At 37.5% G+C, this 20,166-nt stretch overlaps 1 protein-coding gene across 1 annotated transcript in view; it reads left to right on the top strand.

Moving 5' to 3' along the window:
* The window catches only part of LOC120227861 (solute carrier family 5 member 4), a 46,683-nt gene that overhangs the window by 8,243 nt on the left and 18,274 nt on the right, over positions 1-20,166 (top strand). Inside the window, exons 6-11 of the mRNA XM_039225900.1 lie at positions 1,812-1,917; positions 9,497-9,577; positions 11,947-12,167; positions 15,193-15,328; positions 16,333-16,440; positions 18,569-18,719. Coding sequence (XP_039081831.1) covers positions 1,812-1,917; positions 9,497-9,577; positions 11,947-12,167; positions 15,193-15,328; positions 16,333-16,440; positions 18,569-18,719 — 803 coding nt within the window. The remainder of the gene's footprint in view (positions 1-1,811; positions 1,918-9,496; positions 9,578-11,946; positions 12,168-15,192; positions 15,329-16,332; positions 16,441-18,568; positions 18,720-20,166) is intronic.

The following is a 20,166-nucleotide window of genomic DNA, read 5'->3' as shown; positions in this document are numbered from 1 at the left end:
TTTATGTTCCACAAGTGAGTGGGATTCAATGATCTCCCATTTTTCCTCTGGTTCTGACATTTATAGCTTTGTGGTCCTAAAAAATGTGAAAAAGGTGCTGGAGCAAAATGACAGCAGCCAAAGGGACCCTGAGGAATGCAATCTCCTGAAGTGGAAGGTTCCTGGTGGCAGGGATTGGATGAATTCTTGGGGAGTTGGTTGGAGGAGCAGGAAAGATGAAGAGCATGTGTGTAACTTGACTGGAAAGACACAGTGGCAGCTGTCCATTCTTACTTACAAGGCTATGTTTCAAGTGATATTAATAGTGATTAATCTTAGACATGACATTTTATGTATTAATACACTTTGATAGTAGAGCCTGTCCTAGTTATCCATTAAACAGCTCATTATGAGGAGTTAGGACAGGGTAGCTTTCAGTCTCCCTTGTGTCAGGTTTGAAAGAAATCATCTTATTCCCTGGTTCTCAACCTCCAATAATACCTATATTGAGAATCACTGAAGACATGATGCATCAATTTCTTTGCCTGTCTCACCTTTCATTGAACTCCCCTAGAAAAACTCCAAACCTAGTTTAATCCAGCTTCCCACTTACTCTGTGCATGCACCCAGAGATTTTACTCCTATGTCTCTAATTAACATGCTTATGTGATGTTTCTAGGGTTTTGGTTTGGCTTGGTGTTTTTGATATGGAATCTGGGAGGATCAGAGTTGAAGGGACAGATCCAAGTGGGGCTAGCTCAAGTTTGTGTTGAAGAAAGATCCAGGAGGCTGGGAAGCACACTTTGGGGGCACAGGGATTCAGGTAGTGCAAGGTGCACATGATCTTGCATCTTAAGGTGTCTTTGCAGGAACCTCAGAGGAACCTTCTAACCTCTAAACCTCAACCAATAATCCTTTTATCTGTATTTCTTTATGATTTTTCTCTGGTGTTCTCAAGAACTATCCCAAATGATCCACAACTTTTTCTTTTTCTTTTTTAGCTACTAGACTTCTGTCTCTTATCAGAAAGCCTCATCTCCCTTTTTATCTAAAATTTAAGCAAGACCCACTCATCCCCCACTTAAGAAGTCTACATTTGCCTCATTCTTTCCTTCATTTCACCAGTCTGAAGATGAAGTCTTCCTTTTTGTTAAATGCCAGCCCCTCAATCTATGCTTACTCTTGATCCCATCTCTTCTCAATGTTTCTGGCATTTGCTTTATAATTACCCCCACTATCATATTTTCCTCTTATTTTCTACTACTCTAAATATGTTCAAGTATCTTTCTCCTTAACAGAGACCATTGCTTTACTGTGTCTCATATCTACTATTCTACTTTTTTCCTAATGTTTATTTATTTTTGAGAGACAGAGGGCAAGCAGGGGAGTGGCAAAAGAGAGGAAGACACAGAATCTGTAGCAGGCTCCAGGCTCTGAGCTATCAGCACAGAGCCTGACATGAAACTTGAACACACAGACTGTGAGATTATGACCTGGGCTGAAGCTGGACGCTTAACTGACTGAGCCACCCAGGAGCCACCCAGGCACCCCCTACTACTCTACCTTTTATCATTGCTTCCCTGCTGACAATCATGAAATAGTAGTCTATGCAAGCTATAGCATAGACATTTCTTACTTTCTGTTCACTCACCCATTGTTCCTATCTATGATCAGTCTAAGGAGTCCTATGTATGACTTGGCTTCCAAGGAGTTCATAATTGTATCACAGAGATGCCATGCATGGATACAACAAATATTAGTGGGAGATTATCAGTGAAGAGCTAAACGATGCAGGGCATGTTTCTTTCCCATCCTGACTATTCTTTTTTTAGTCAGACATATTTTCTGGAGCCATATTCATCAAGCTGGCCTTAGGATTGGACCTTTACCTGGCGATCTTCATCCTCTTGGCTATCACTGCTATTTACTCGATCACAGGTGAGTTTGTTGTCTGTTTAGCTCAGTCATGTTATCTTCTGCTGATCTTATACCAAGCTGCAATTAGCAACTCAGTATTAGCCTTGTCACCACCAAGGTTATAGCTATCCTTTTGTTTCCACTATGAGAGCCAGGCAGAAGCCTAGAAACACAATTAGAACAAAGCAAACAGAATCCTCAGTATTATAGGGTGACAGAATGGGTTTAAAAAAAAAAGACAAGACTGATTTATATGCTGCCTGAAAGAGACTCATTTCAGTCTTAAGGACATCAGCAGATTGAAAGTGAAGAAATAAAGAAATATTCATCATGGAAATGAATGTCAAAAGAAACTCAGAGTAGCAATACTTATATTGGACAAAATAGATCTTAAAACAAAGACTATAAAATGAAGCAAAAAAAGAGACTATATAATAATAAAGGACACAATCCAACAAGAGGAGACAATAATTGTAAATATTTGTGCACCCAACATGAAAGCACCCAAACATATAAAACATTTAAAAACAGACATTAGGGAACTAAACTAATCCACTGTAATACAATAATAGTGGAGACTTTAACACCCCACTTACATTGATGGACAGATCATCTAAACAGAAGAACAATAAGGAAACAGTGACTTTGAATGATGCACTGGACCAAATGAATTTAACAAATATATTCAGAACTAAAACATCCTAAAACAGTAGAATATGCCTTCTTTTCAAGTGTACATGGAAAATTCTGCAAAATGGATCATATACTAAGTCATAAATCAGGCCTCAACAAATACAAAAAGATTGAAATAATACCATGCATCTTTTCTGACGACAACACTATGAAACCAGAACTCAACCACAAGAACATATTTGGAAAGACCACAAATACATGGGGGTTAAACAATATCCGACTAAACAGTGAATGGGTCAACTAAGAAATCAAGAATAATTTAAAAAAAGGGGGGGTGGCTGGGTGGCTCCGTTGATTAAGTGTTCAACTTCGCTCAGGTCATTATCTCACAGTTCAATGGTTCAAACCCCGTGTTGTGCTCTGTGCTGAAAGCTCAGAGCCTGAAGCCTGCTTCAAATTCTGTGTCTCCTCTCTCTGCCCCTTCCCCACTTGCTCTCTCCCTCTCTCTCTGTCAAAAATAAATAAAACATTAAATTAAAAAAATACGTGTAAACAAATGGCAATGAAAACATGACAGCTGAACCCTTTGATATGCAGGAAAAGCAGCTCTAAGAGGGAAGTAAATAACAGTATAGGCCTACCTCAAGAAGCAAGAAAAAATCTCAAACAACCTAACCTTACATCTAAATGACCTACAAAAAGAACAACAAACAAAACCCAAAAACAGTAGAAGGAAGGAAATAGTAAAGATTGTAAGAGAAATAAATTATTAAAAAAATAAAACACCTCAAAGAAACAAGGATATGGTTCTCTGAAAAGATTAACCAAATAGATCAACCTCTAGCCAGACTCATGAGAGAGAGAAAGAGACAGAGAGACAGAGAGAGGGAGAGAGGGCTCAAATAAACAAAATCACAAACAAAAAAGGAAAAATTAAAACCAAGACCACAGAAATACAAACAATTACAAGACAACATTATGAAAAACTGTATGCCAACAAATTAGACAACTTAGAAGAAATGGGTAAATTCCTAGAAACATATAAACAACCAAAACTGAAGCTGAAATAAGTAAAAAATTTGAACAGACTAATTACCAGCTATAAAATTGAATCAGTAATCAAAAAACTCCCAACAAACAAAAGTCCAGAACTAGATGATTCCACAGGCAAAATCTACAAAACATTTAAGTAACAGTTAATAACTGTTCTTCCAAAACTATTTCAAAGAATAAAAGAAGGAAAACTTCCAAGCTCATCCTATGAGACCAGTATCATCCTGACATCAAAACCAGATAAAGACATTACAGAAAACAAAAACAAAAGAAACAAAAATTTAGGCCAATATATCTGATTAATATAGATGCAAAAATCCTCAACAAAATACAAGCAAACCGAATCCAACAATATATTTTTAAAAAATCATTCACAAGGATTAAGTGGGATTTATTCCTGGGTTGCAGGTATAGTTCAATATTTGCAAATCAATCAACATGATACATCACATCAATAAAAGAAAGGATTAAAACCATGTGGTCATTTTAGTGGATGCAGAAAAAGCATTTTATAAAGTACAACATCCATTCGCGATGAAAACTCTCAACAAAGTAGGTTTAGAGGGAACATACTTCAACATAATAAATGCCATATGTGAAAAAACCCACAGCAAATATCAGACTCAATGAAGAAAAATTGAGAGCTTTCCCTCCAAGCTCAGGAACAAGACAAAGATGTCCACTCTCACCACTTTTATTCAACATAGTACTGGAAGTCCTAGCTACAACAATCAGACATTGAAAAAATATAAAAGACACACACGTCGGTAAGGAAGAAATAAAATTTTTACTATTTGCAGATGACATGATAGTGTATATAAAAAAAACCCTAAAAACTACATTAAAAAAAACTACTAGAACTGATAAGCAAATTCAGTAAAGACACAGGATGCAAAATTAATGTATGAAAATTTGTTTTATTTCTATACACTAGTAAGCATCAGAAAGAGAAATTAGGGAATGAATCCCATTTATAATTGCACCAAAAATAACAAGATACCTAGGAATAAATATAGCCAAAGGGGTGAAAGACCTATAATATGAAAACTATAAACCATTGATGAAAAAAATGGAAGACAACACAAAGAAGTGGAAAGACATTCTACACTCATAGATTGGAAGAATGAAATTGTTAAAATGGCTATACTACTGAAAGAAATTTACAAATTTAATGTAATCTCTATAAAATACCAAAAGCATTTCTCACAGGACAACAACAAACAACCCTAAAATTTGTATGAAACCACAAAGGACCTCAAATAGCCAAAGGAATTTTTAAAAAGAAAAAGCAAAGCTGGAGAAATCACAATTCTGGACTTCAAGTTATATTACAAAGCTGTAGTCATCAAGACAATCTGGTACAGGCACAAAAATAGATACATAGATCAATAGAATAGAAAACCCAGAAATAAACCCACAATTATATGATCATTTAATCTTTGATAAAGCAGGAAAGAATATCCAAATAGAAAAAGACAGTCTTTTCAGCCAATGGTGTTGGGAAAACTGGATGGCAAACATACAGAAGAATGAAACTGGACCACGTTCTTATACCATACACACACACACACAAAAATTCAAAATGGGTGAAAGACCTAAATGTGAGACTGGAAACAATAAAAATACTTAAAGAGAGCATAGGCAGTTATTTCTCTGACATTGGCCATAGCATCTGCTTTCTAGATATGTCTCCTGAGGCAATGTAAATAAAAGCAAAAATAAACTATTGGGGGTTCATCAAAATAAAAAGCTTCTGCACAGCAAAGGAAACAACTAACAAAACTAAAAGGCAACTTAACAACTGGGAAAAAATATCTATAAATGATATATCCTATAAAAGGTTGGTGTACAACATATATAAGAATTTATACAATTCAACGTCAAAAAACCCCCCACAAATAATCCAATTTAAAAATGGGCATAAGAGGGGCGCCTGGGTGGCTTAGTCGGTTAAGCGTCCGACTTTTGCTTAGGTCATGATCTCGCAGTTCGTGGGTTCGAGCCTCGCATCGGGCTCTGTGCTGACTGCCAGCTCAGAGCCTGGAGCCTGTTTCAGAGTCTGTGACTCCCTCTCTCTCTGACCCTCCCCTGCTCACGCTGTCTCTCTCTCTCTCCCCTAGAAATAAATAAAACATTAAAAAAATTAAAAATGGGCATAAGAAAATGACATATCAGATAAAGGGCTAGTATCCAAAATCTATAAGGAACTCACCAAACTCCACACCTGAAAAAAACAATCCAGTGAAGAAATGGGCAGAAGACATGAACAGACACTTTTCCAAAGAAGACACCCAGATGGCCAACAGACACATGAAACAATGCTCAGCATCCCTCCTCATCAGGGAAATACAAATCAAAACCACATTGAGATACCACCTCATGCCAGTCAGAGTGGCTACAATGAGCAAATCAGAGGACTCTAGATGCTGGCGAGGATGTGGAGAAACGGGCACCCTCCTACACTGTTGGTGGGAATGTAAACTGGTGCAGCCCCTCCGGAAAACAGTATGGAGGTTCCTCAAAAAATCAACAGAACTCCCCTATGACCCAGAAATAGCACTGCTAGCAATTTACCCAAGGGATGCAGGAGTGCTGATGTATAGGGGCCCATGTATCCCAATGTTCATAGCAGCACTCTCCACAATAGCCAAAACATGGAAAGAGCCTAAGTGTCCATCAACGGAAGAATGGATCAAGAAGATGTGGTTTATCTATACTATGGAATACTACATGGCAATGATAAAGAATGAAATCTGGCCATGTGTAGCAACATGGATGGACCTTGAGGGTGTTATGCTGAGCAAAATAAGTCAGGCAGAGAAGGACAAATACAATATGTTTGCACATATACAAGGATTAGGAGGAACTTAATGGAGGACCATGAGGGAGAAGAAGGGGAAAAATAGCTGGGGAGAGGGAGGGAGGCAAACCATGAGAGACTCTTGAATGCCAAGAACAAACTGAGGGCAGATAGGGTGGGGGGAGCTGAAGGGGGGTGATAGACATGGAGGAGGGCACTTGTGGGGATGAACACTGGGTGTTATATGGAAACCAACTTGACAGTAAACTATTTAAAAAAAATAAATAAAATGAAAAAGAAAAAAGATAAAATAAAAAATAAAAATTGGTATAACATGAACAGACATTTCTCCAAAGAAGACACACAGATGACCAACAGACACATGAAAAGATGTTCACCATCACTCATCATTAGGAAAATTCAAATCAAATTTACAATGAGATTGACCTCACACCTGTCAGAATGGCTAAAATCAACAACACAAGAAACAACAAGTGTTAGGACATGAAGAAAAAGGAACGCTTGTGCACTGTTTGTGGTAATGCAAACTAATGCAGCCACTATGGAAAACAGTATGTGGTTTCCCCAAAAAGTTAAAAATAACACTATCCTATGATACAGTAATCACACTGGGTATTTACTCAAAAAAGAAAAAAACAATAACTAATTCAAAGGGATACATGCATCCATATGTTTATAGCGGCATATTTTTTTTTAAATTTCAATATATATTTATGAGAGACAGAGAATGAGCAGGGGAGGGGCAGAGAGAGAGGGAGACACAGACTCCAAAGCAGGCTCCAGGCTCTGAGCTGTCAGCACAGAGCCCAACGCAGGGCTCAAACCCATGAACCATGAGATCATGACCTAAGCCAAAGTTGGGCGCTTAACCAACAGCCACCCAGGCACCCCAACAGCATTATTTACAATAGTCAAATTATGGAAGCATCCCAAGTGTCCATTGAAAGATGAATGGATAAAGATTATGTGCTATATATATCTTCATATATATGTACATATATATATGAATATTATTCAGCCATAAAAAAGAATGAAATCTTGCCATTTGAGGCAACATGGATGAAGCTAGGGAGTATAATGCTAAGTGAAATAAGTCAGAAAAGACAAATACCATATTATTTCACTCATATGTGGAACTTAAAAACAAAACAAATAAGCAAAGAAAAAAGAGAGAGAGAGAGAGAAACTAAGAAACAGCTTCTTAACTGTAGAACAAATTGATGGTTACCAAGAAGTGAAGTGTGTTGGGGAATGTGTGAAATAGGTAGTGGGTCTTAAGGAGTGCACTCATTGTGATGAGCACTGGGTGATGTATGGAATTAATGATATATTGTGCAACTGAAACTAATATAACACTATATATTAACTATATTGAAATTAAAACTTTTTAAGTTAATTACTAAATTGAGAAGGAAACATTTGACTCTGTGTATCCAGAACATTTCCATTAAAAAAAAAATCCTCAGTATTGGGTGTGAGCACCTTGACTGAAGATAATGATGTGGTAGTTGGGGAAATGGTGATTTGTCTCAGCTATTTGTTCTGTGCCCAGATTGGCATTTGGAATCCAGCATAGCATACACATGGAAAGTAAAAATGAAATAACAACTCACACATGTGATTGATCAATCCAAGGCATGGCCCAAATGAGTACAAGATGCCTAGGCTCTGAATTAGGAGAGGAGAATTGGAGCAATGAGTTGGTTGTTGGGAAAAAGTGTGTGGAAATAGTTCAAGCAGGCTCTCATGGGCCACAGCCATTGCTCTAGAGTCCAACACATACTAACTTATGAAAATGAAACTATACCAGTTCACTTGGAAAAATAAAGAAAAATAACAGCTGGAATAATCAAGATAGTTCTAGAGCAATTTTCATACATATAGCATATGTTTCAAAATAAGTGAAAGATGAAGACATAAGTGTTCCATTTACAAGATCGGTCTTGTTTTCCTATGATGCTCTTATAAGGAGATAGCTTGTTGACTGAGAGTCTAGCAAGTCTAGAGTTGAAAAAGTGGTTGTTTGTATAACACTGAAGCAAAAGTCAAGTAACAACTATATCTGGCATTCAACTTATGAAGCAATTATATGTTCCAGTACTAGAGCAAAAATGGCTTTGCCTGATTTTTTTAAAACCAATATACTGTGTGGGGAGCCTGGGTGGCTTAGTTGGTTAAGCGTCCGACTTTGGCTCAGGTCATGATCTCGAGGTTCGTGGGTTCGAGCCCCACGTTGGGCTCTGTGCTGACAACTAGCTCAGAGCCTGGAGCCTGTTACAGATTCTGTGTCTCCCTCTCTCTGACCCTCCCCTGCTCGCTCGCTCTCTCTCAGAAATAAATAAAACATTTTAAAAAAGAACCAATATACTGTGCTAAATGGAATGAATTAAGGAATAGTTAAGGGAAAAACTTTCATAATAATAAAGTTTTGCCTTCCCCTTTTAAAAATTTTATTTAAATCCAAGTTAGTGTATAGTGCAATAATGATTTTAGGAGTAGAATTTAGTGATTCATCACTTACATATAATACCCAGTGCTCATCCCAGCAAGTGCCCTCCTTAATGCCCATCACTGTTTAGCCCACCCCCCCATCTACCTTTCCTCCAGCAACCTCAGTTTGTTCTCTGCATTTAAGAGTCTCTTATGGTTTGCCTCCCTCTCTGTCTATATATTATTTTATTTTTCCTTCCCTTCCACTATGTTCATCTGTTTTCTTTCTTAAATTCCACATATGAGTGAAATCATATGGTATTTGTCTTTGACTAACTTACTTCATTTAGCATAATATATTCTAGTTCCAGAAGTTCTGCCTTTTCTGCTGTTTAATATTCAAAAGCTCACATGAGGGTGGAATTCCAGTATAACTCACAGAAACTTTAAGTTAAAACAAGGCAAAGGGAGACAAGAGAGTTAATGTGGTGCATATATACTAAGGAGATAATGATGCCAAGAGAAGCTTGTGGCCCAGCCAAGAGCCTTTCATATATTCTCTGCTGAGTTCCTAAGGTTTGGTTTGAGGAGAATCTAAAGGTAAAGGCAAAGAGATGAGGGCACAAGGAGAAAATATCCTGATTCTCTTCTCTCTTTCCACAGGGGGCTTGGCCTCAGTTATTTACACAGACACCCTCCAAACCATCATCATGCTGATAGGTTCCTTTATTCTCATGGGATATGGTAAGTGATGACAGTGGGAACAGTGCACTTGGGCTGGAAATCATGAGACTTGTATCTGCTCAGTCCATCTGCTCCTTATTGCTGCCTCCCTGTTCTACCTAGTCACGCTTTTCAACATATATATAATTTACATCATTGAAACATCTGCCTTTTTTCTTTTGTACTATCTCAGTATGAGATAATGAGGGGGGAAGATTTTTACTTCCTTTAAAAAATTATTACTCAGTTTTAATCTTAATATGTTTGTGTTTGGAATAGACAAAATGAGTTTCACTGGGTTGATAATTTTACACAAATATTGGTGCATTGGATTCAATGCACATAAACCATTTTTGTAGAATCTTCAAAAAATGAAGTTTTATGAACAGTTTAAGACAACTATTAACTTCACTGTTTCAGTGAAGTTTCAGATGACTGTTTCAGATGGAAATATTAAAGTATGTTACCCCTTCTATTGTTAGAATATACAAACACAGTTTGAATTTTCCTGATTAGTATCAGTTCTTTCTCTTAAGTCATGCAACAAACACTACTGAAGAATTTGATTTATAGCTTGCCTATTTTTATTTTCTATTATTATGCTATTTATTTAGCTTTGTACAGGAAATCCATGCATACAGTAAAAAGGATATAAGATGAAAATAAGTGTCTTTTCATCTCTCCCCTGTCCTACAGTCACCATATTCCACCCACTCAAGCTGTACTGAATACAATTGTGAATATGCATGAACCTAATCACATAGCCTGAAGATAACATGAAGCAAAAACTGATAGAACTGCAAAGACAAGAAATGCACAAAAAGAGTTGGGGATTTTGACACAAAATGAATGTGATTGGTCGCATATGGCTATTTAACTTTAAAAAACAATAAAAAATAAATTAATCAAAATTTAAAATTTAGTTTCTCATTTGCCTAGCTGTATTTCAAGTGCTCAATATGTGGCTAGTAGTTTTTATATTGGACAGCACAGATACAGAAAAGTTCTATTATTACTAAAAGTTCTATTATACAGTGCTGCTCCAGAGACCACTGCCAGGACCAATTCTTTGCAAACTTTTTATTTAGTTAGCCAAGACTTCTATGATATTCTTATTTATGGCTACGTGGTGTCTGGCTTTCGTGATAGATCTCTGGCATCAACCTCTCTAAGCCTTCTCCCATCCTTAGGATGAAGAGGGTAGACTCTCTCATCTCCCAGCATTCTTCATGTATTGTTGTTACAAAACATATTCCCCTTACCAGAACAGTTTCCTTGTATTGTCTGTATCCTCCATTGTATTGTGTTCCTGCCTTGCACATTAATTTTGCACATAATCCTATCACAATGTTTGGCACATACAAAGATTTTTGATGCTAAGTGAAATAAGTAATAAAAAAGTAAATTAATCTCAACCTCAACTCTACAGATATATGATACTCAGATGAATTTTGCACTATTTGAACCTATACTAAGTGGGCTGAGATGCCTGGTCTCATCCTCCTTCTTTCTAAGGTTTCCACCCATTATGGTTCTTTTTGTTTTTATTTAGTTAGTTAGTTAGTTAGTTTATTTTTTATTTATTTTTATTTATTTATCTTGAGAGAGAAAGTGCAGGAGGGGCAGAGAGGGAGAGAGAGAATCCCAAGCAGGCTCCACACTATCAGTGCAAAGCCTGATGAGGGGCTCAATCCCATGAACTGTGAGATCATGACCTTAGCTGAAATTAAGAGTTGGATGCTTAACTGACTGAGCCACCCAGATGTTCTCATTATGGTTCTTTTCTACACCTGTCTTGCCTTTCCAGACTCCCAGCAGGCTGAGTGTCACCATTCCACCTAACCATACATAATCCACTGCCTCTAACTTATGCTCCATATCTTCCCATTTTTTATTGTAACATAGATAGAAGATAGTAAGTATTACACCAAAAAACAGACTGTGCATAAGGTCAGAATGACCAGGCTTTGCATCAGAAAGAGAAACGATTGCTTCTGGTCTATTCAGAGGAGTAGGGACTTTCATATGACTAATTCTATTAAGCTCACTCTATTACCTCACCTTCATGTTTATCTCTGTTCTAGATGGTTGGATAGCAATTTTTGCTGTTGGATAACAATTTTTATTTTTACCATAAGCATAAACACTAAATAAAAATTTTCAAGAGCAGTATAAGAAGAAGGGTGATTTACTTCATGTACATTGTGAAAGCATGATAGCATTCCCATAGCCAGTGAAGGTATTAGAAAGACATGGGTCCTCTGAGAACAGTAAGGATTTAACCAGGCTGATAAGAGATGATTGGGCACTTCCACCACAAAGGAATAATTATGAACATTAGGTGTCTTAGATTTGTGAAAAACATTTCATTTTATCCAATACCTTTGCAGCATTTGCTGAAGTGGGAGGCTATGAGAGTTTTACAGAGAAGTACATGAATGCCATCCCATCCATAGTTGAGGGGGACAACCTGACAATCAGCCCCAAGTGCTACACTCCTCAGGCTGACTCCTTCCACATCTTCCGAGATGCTGTCACCGGAGATATTCCATGGCCAGGAATGGTATTTGGAATGACCATTGTTGCTGTGTGGTACTGGTGCACAGATCAGGTGAAGTATGCATGTGGTGTGTAAATATGTTTATGTTGTTCTTTTTATTCTCATAGAAAAGCATCTATTTTCTATTTTGTACACATATATACACATACATATGCACAAACACACGTCATTTTAAGAGTCAAACACTTCTACAAGGCTTGTTATGAAAAATAGTTGTCTGGTGTCCTGATCTCTACTCATTGTTGTCTCTCAAAAGCAAACATTGATTCCTTCAGTTAGGTGTTTTTGTATGTATTTCTCTTCTCTAAATCCTTGTACTCAATGCATGGCTCTGTACCATTGGAGTGTATGTCACCTTGGAGCTCATCAGAAATAAATGTTCGCAGATGTTACCCAGATCCAGTGCATCAGAATTTGCTTGTGAATTTGATCTCCAGGTGATTTAAATAAACGTTTGTATTGCTACCTTTTGGTTTTCCAGTTTTAGGATTTTTACACTGGCTTCCAATAATGAGAGATGAGGGTTTAGCTCTTTCAATTTTTTAAAAAAATTTAAATGTTTTTGTTATTCATTTTTGAGAGAGACAGACAGACAGAGTGTGAGCAGGAAAGGGCAGAGAGAGAAGGAGACAAGGAATCTGAAGCAGACTCCAGGCTCCGCGCTGTCAGCACAGAGCCCGACTCAGGGCTTGAATTCTTAAACTGTGAGATCATGACATGAGCCAAAGTCGGACGCTTAACTAACTGAGCCACCCAGTCACCCCTAGCTCTTTCCATTTTTTTATCTTCAGTTTTTCATCTTCTAGTAAAACTAATTCACAATTTTGGTGAGATCAGCATTCAGTGCTACTATTTATGTGACTACATAAATATAATCCACAGCTGAGCCACATGATATTCTCTGGTTGATTTTTCTTTAGCTTTTTCTTTTCTCTAGAATAAATAATTCTTATTTTTTGTGTTTTAATTTTTCTTGGTAATTATTACTCATTAAACACCAAATCCTCTGCAAATTGCCTAAATCTTTTAGATGTGTGCTTGCAAACACATCAAATATCCTACCAACTCTTTTTCTCATTTTCTCATGAAACCTTTGGCCTCTCACAAACTGCTGGGTTGTTCTCTGTGCCTGGTGCCCATCCTAATCCAGGACCCCCTTTATTACCATATTTGGGGTTCCCTTTGCCTCATCCTTGGGTTATATCTCTTAATTCCAGTGTCCCATATCATCTTATCTCTTGGTTTACTTCTTCCTTCAGGGCAATGGAATTCTCCAGTAAGTTCCTAAGAAAAACAGGAGATACATTTATTGTGAATTTGTCTTCATGCTTGAAAATGTCTTCACTCGAACTTTTCTTAAATTGGTCCTCTGGCCATGTACACATTTCCAGGTTGGAAATAATTTTCCAGCCATAAATTCAGTCATCATCTGTTGACTTCCACCATTACTATTGAAAAGCCCGATGTTATTCTTGATCCTTTGGATGTAACCTGTCTTTTCTCTCTAAAAGTTTATCTTTTCTTTGTCCTCGGTGTCTGAAATTTCACACAATGTGCTATTGTTTGTAGATCTATTTTTGTTCATTGTGATGGGCCACTGTAAACCAATTTAATCTGGTAATGGATATTTTTAATGAATTGGGGGAATTCTTTGATTTCTTGCATTTTGTTTTCCTTTGGAGAACTTCCATTTTGAGGACTGATCTTCTTCAGCTAGTTTTCTAGTGTTCTTATCTTTCTTCCACATCGTCCATCTCTTGGTATTTTGTTTTTTGTTTTGTTTTGCTCTACTTTCTAGGAGGCTGCCTCAATATTATCCTTCAGTTTTTCTGCCTTTGTATTCATAACTCCCAAGATCTTATTTTTGGTTTTCTGTATTTTCCTTTTAATAGCATTCAAGTTTGTTTTTCTTTTCTGTGTTGACGTTTTCCTCACCCCAAATAGTCCCTGTCAACTCAAACTTAGAATTTCATAATTTTAAGCCATCTTGGACCAATGGTCACTTGTATCAGTGTGAGATAAGTCTTCTTTTTCTCTATATGATAAACTGATTCTCTAACATATCTCCCAAAGAATGTAATCTTTCATTGATTTGTGCAAACATCTTTATTATTTATATTTTGCCCCTGACTACCTGACTTATCTCCTATATATAGGTGGCCTCATATTCACCCTTAGATCTAATACCCAGACTCTACTTACTTGCTGATAGGACTCTCCTGTTTTACATATAATTTGTATTGTATGTAAATATATACTAATGGCACCTGCTCTCCCAACCCTGAATGACATTGTTGCTATCCCTAATAGATTTGTCTCTCCAAAGAGAAGTAAGCAGAAAAAGTCATCCCTATTTTCTGACATTCCTTGAGAAGAAAAATGTCAAGAAGCAATGGCATTATGGGTAGAAATCCTGCTAGCAAATTCTTAGTCAAGACATTATATAACTTAAGTGGAAATTATGAAATTATACACATTGAATTGCCCAGGACCACAATATTTGATTCATAATTGATTCATAACTAGAGATGAATTTCTCAAGGTTTTCTTCTGATGGCTGCCTGAATGTTGTTTCTATGGCAATGGGCTTAATTTTCCAAATGGACAATGATCCCTAACACTAGAGAGATACTGATGAGTATGTGGCTTATTTGGTGCCTACAACACTAAAGGCACAACTTAAACACACTGCCTGTTGCAAAGATCAATAATGACAACTTTGTATCTGGACAAGTAAATGGTCATTGTTGCAATGCAGCCTAGGAACTGTAAACATTTTAATAGTAGTGGTGTGTATTGACTTCTATGTACCAAGAGTCTAACAAACAATATACCAAATATTCAGAATATCCTGCAAGAGATAACCCTTTTAGACATGAGAAACCTGAGTCTCACAAAGTCAAATACTCATGTAAGAGGAGCAGGGATTTGAGTTCTGATTTAACTCTGAAGTCCATTATTTTCCACTACTCGTGACTCCATATCTTATTGTAACATTAATCCCTGAAAAGAGGCACTCCCCTTCTTTGAAGTTATCCTCTAGTCACTTCATGACTATGTCATGTTTTCCTGGCAGGTTATTGTGCAGCGCTGCCTGTCAGGCAAGGACATGTCTCATGTGAAAGCTGCCTGCATCATGTGTGGGTACCTGAAGCTGCTGCCCATGTTTCTCATGGTGATGCCAGGAATGATCAGCCGCATCCTGTACACAGGCAAGCCATTGACTCATAAATCCTCTTTCTTGTATGCTTGAATTCTGTGTACTGGTTTTGACATGTATTAAAACCTTGATAATCTAGAAAACCCATTATGTATGGAAGTTAAGACATAATACCAGGTGAAAAGAACAGATTTTGCAGAGTTTCAGAAGCAGGAAAATTTGGCATATTTGACATATATCTAACTAATAAGGAATGGCCAAAGAAATGATTATATACCATCTTTATGGAAAATTACACATAAGAACTGAAGACTTTCTCAAATTTTAGTCAAATGCTGAAGTTATTATGTTTAAGGGTAAAAAAGTAAATACAAAACATTATCTCAACAATTGTCATAGTTATGCTGAAAGACATTTCTCTCTGGAAAAAGATTAGAAAGGAATAAAAAAAACTAAAAGAAGCTAATGTATTAATGTGTTAGTATTCTATGGGATTTTTAAAAACCATTTTCTATTTGTTGTCATAATATTGTTTAAGTAAAAAAAAATCCTCAAGGTATTGTACAACTCCCTCCTCATCCCACATAAGCAATTACCCCAATAATGAACACAAATGACACTTCTTACATGTAGGTAGAAAACACTGAATTAAACGACTGGACACAGAACTAATTTCCATATTGATATGGCTGTTGTGGTTGTTTCATCTCTGGAGTTCTCTGCCTCTGGGAGAATTTATGCTCTTGTAGCTTTTCTGGAAGATGGAATCAGCTCCCCCTATTGGTCTAATGCACTAGCTGGGCCATATCCCAAAGAAGAACCTTGCCCCTTAGGTCAGTGCAAAGGGAGGTCCAGGTATGAGACACTTAGGAAGTCACATTCTGGGTGAAGAGGGACCATATCTATGGTATGGAGCTCAAGGTTGAATCTCCAATTTCCAAGCAGATGTATTTCCTCTCACCTATCATCTTACAACTTGTCTCTATGTCCAATGGTTGTAGATCTTACCTGTTTGGGCCTCACTCACTGAACCCACTTATCTGAATCTCCCCTCAGAGAAGGTGGCCTGTGTTGTACCTTCTGAATGTGTGAAACATTGTGGCATTGAGGTCGGCTGTACTAACTATGCTTACCCAGTGATGGTGCTGGAACTGATGCCTGATGGTAAGAAAATGTACACCCTCAATGTTATGCTGAGCGAAATAAGTCAGGCAGAGAAGGACATATACCATATGTTTGCACATATAGGAGGATTAGGAGGAACTTAATGGAGGACCATGGGGGAGAAAAAGCAGGAAAATAGTGGGGGAGAGGGAGGGAGGCAAACCATGAGAGACTCTTGAATGCTGAGAACAAACTGAGGGCTGATGGGAGTGGGGGAGAGGGGAAGGGGGATGATGGGCATGGAGGAGGGCACTTGTGGGGATGAGCACTGCGTGTTATATGGAAACCAACTTGACAATAAACTATTAAAAAAAGAAAGAAAGAAAATGTACACCCTCAAATGAATGGAGAAAATGTGATGATAGATAGATGATAGACAGATAAATGATAGATAGATAGATAGATAGATAGACAGGCAGATATAGGTATAGATAATGGCATATTAGTCAGCCTTTAAAAAATGAAAACCTGCCATGTGCAACAACATAGCTGAACCTGGAAGACATTATACTAAATGAGATAAGCCAGACACAGAAAGACAAAAAGCACACAATGTCACTTATATGTGGAATCTAAACAAGTGGAACTCATACAAGCAGAGAGTACAATGGGGTTTCCAGGGACTGGGGGTGGGGAAAATGGGAAGATTACAAAGGGTACAACTTTGCAGTTATAAGATGATAACATAAGTTCTGGAGAACTAATGCACAGCATGGAGATTATAGTTAATAAGAATGTATGTTTAAAATTTGCTAACAGAATAGATCTCAAGTATTCTCACCACAAAACAAGAAAACTATAACTATGTGAGGTGATGGTTATGTTTACTAGCTTGATTATGATAACATTTCACAGTGTATACATAAAACAAAACATCACATTATACATCTTAACTATATACAACTGTTATTTGTCAATCATACTTCAATAAAACTGGAAAAAAATGTTCATGTTGGGACTACCTGAGAGACCTAGTCTATAAATGGGCCATGAGGAAGGATTACAGCATAATCCTTAATAATCTTAACTTCCATGAATTCAATTGTCTTCGTCAGACATTTCTTGAGCACTTTCCATAGGCTACCAGTACTGTGCTGAGCCTGGGGAATACAGAGATGAATCAGATATAATTCCTATTAGAAGAACCCTTACTTCTTTAGATTCAAGATTGCCTTCCAAGGCGATCAAGAGCATTTAAAGTGATGGATTTGTCAGTAAAAGAGTTGTATAAACACAAGCTTATAAACTCAGAAAACTAGATGTTGCTATTTATCTTGCTCTCTCTAGACCAGTTATACTCAAACAATACACCTCAATCTATTTAATTTACAACTATTTATCGAATGCCTACTATGTGCCAGACAGTGGCCTGATGCTTAGAAAACATCAGTGAAATAAGAACAAAATCCCCTATACCTTGGAACTCACATTCTTGTTTCATGAGATATAAAATAAATTACACATGTGGAAAAAGCAAATTATTAGGATGCCAGAAGGTGATCTGTGTTGGCCAGTAACAGAGCAGAATATGGGGTTCAGGAACAACAAGGTGATCTTATACCTTAGACCCATCAAAGGTCAGCTAACACTTCTTCAATCTTTCTTCTCCCTGACACACGAGAATTGTCAGGAAGAAGTGAGTATGACCCACAAGTGACATCACTCATATAACTCATTCCACACTTTGTCCTAGGAGCCTTAGGGGCATTACTAATAAGCAGAGGGAACTAGAGGACGAATACCATAATATCTCAAAACTCTTTGCTTTGCCCAACAAAAACTTCCTCCACAGAATCACTTACTAGGTTTTTCTCTCTCCAGTTCTCTAAGTCTTCAGGAAGCCAAGAGTTTCTCCCCAAAGAAAGATAGGGAGAGATGCCTCCCCTCTCCTAAATTTAGATTCCAGCAAATGATCTTTAAGTTTACATTTATAACTAAAATTCTGTACTGGATCATTCTCAAATCACCAGGAAATGTCCAGGAAATGCTACATGATGATACATGTTGACAGGCACATCAGTTGGTAAATGTTCCAGATGACACTTTTGAATGACTCTGGTTTGGCAAGGCCCCTGCAAATCACGGAGTCCAATTCCTAACTAATGTTTGCACTCTCATCTGGCCCCAGGACTGCGAGGTCTGATGCTGTCAGTCATGTTGGCCTCTCTCATGAGCTCCATGACCTCTATCTTCAACAGTGCTAGCACCCTCTTTACCATGGACCTGTACACCAAGATTAGAAAACAGGCATCAGAGAAAGAGCTTCTTATAACAGGACGGTGAGAACATCCTGGTTTCTGTCTAAAAATTTCTCTGGAAAGCACGGAAATACAAGTAAACTAGAATTTTCTCATTCTTGGTTTCAGTGAAATGAATAATAGGATTCTAATGTGGGAAAGGGACATTAAGAGGATATTTAATCCAACTTTATTTGTTTCCAGATAGAAAACTTGGGACCATACTTAAAAAAAAATGTTTATTTATTTTTGAGAAAGAGAGTCACAGAGTTCGAATGGGGGAGTGTCAGAAAGAGAGGGAGACAGAAAATCCAAAGCAGGCTCCAGGCTCTATGAGCTGTTAGCACAGAATTTGACACAGGGTTGGAACTCATGAATGGTTAGATCAGCCCTGAGCTGAAGTTGTACGCTCAACCAACTGAGTCACCCAGGCGCCCTAGGGCCATACTTTAAAATAGTTGCTTTTAAGGATTTTCAAATGCCTCTGATTGTCTCTTATTTGTTTCTCCCCTTACACTCTCTTCCTATCATATCTTCATGAAACTCCGGTAGTTTTCATGAGATATAAAATTTCCACCTACTCTGATAGGTTAAAGCAGTCTCTAGAAGTTTCCATGTATATCTCATGAAGGAAGTCACAGATTGTCATCCACACACTACTACACAGTAGTTTATCAACTGCACTCATTAAGAGATGGAGTATCAAGAGGGGGCACCTGAGTGGCTCAGTCAATTAAGCATCTGACTTCAGCTCAGGTTAGGATCTCATAGTTCATGGTTTTAAGCCTCACGTCAGGCTCTGTGCTGACAGCTCGGAGCCTGGAGCCTGCTTTGGATTCTGTGTCTCCCTCTCTCTTTCCCCCTCCCCTGCTTGTGTTCTGTCTCTCTCCATCTCTCAAAACTAAATAAACGTTAAAATATTTTTAAAAAAGAAATGGAATCTGAAGAGAAACTGACTATATATAAAAGATACTGCTTTGCTGAAGACAGTAACAATCACTTAGTAAATTAAGCATTTGCAAGGAAAATTCCAAGGGCTCACTTGGTCCAGATCTTGACTCTAGATACTATAGGAGAAGAAGAACAGTAAAGCATCTCATCTGTGTTTCTGTGGTAGACAAAGTGCTGGATCTGAATTCAGTAAGCCCAGGATGAAGAAGTCCAGCAAGAGGAATATGATCTCGGATATGAATGCCCTTTAAGTCTCAATTTTAAATCAATGAGTTTTTCTTCTCTCTCTCTCTCTCTCCCTCTCTCTTATTAAAAGCCTACTATGTCCCAGAATACAAATATGGAAAAGGGCATATATGTAAAAAATAATTTCCTGCTTTGTGAGATTTATGCCTTTGTTGGCAAGATAGACAATTAATAAATATGTTCTATATCTGATGACAAAAGTGCCAGGAATAAAATTAAAATGGGATTAAAGATCGGGGTTACTTAAGACAGGTGTTCAGGGAGTCCTCTCTGAGAAGGTGACCTTTAAGCA

Source organism: Hyaena hyaena, unplaced genomic scaffold (genome assembly GCF_003009895.1).
Source record: "Hyaena hyaena isolate Hyena2069 unplaced genomic scaffold, ASM300989v1 scaffold_19, whole genome shotgun sequence".
In the NCBI taxonomy this organism is placed as follows: Eukaryota; Metazoa; Chordata; class Mammalia; order Carnivora; family Hyaenidae; genus Hyaena; species Hyaena hyaena.
Note: the sequence above shows the minus strand (reverse complement) of the source record. Positions and strands in the feature narration are given on the sequence as shown.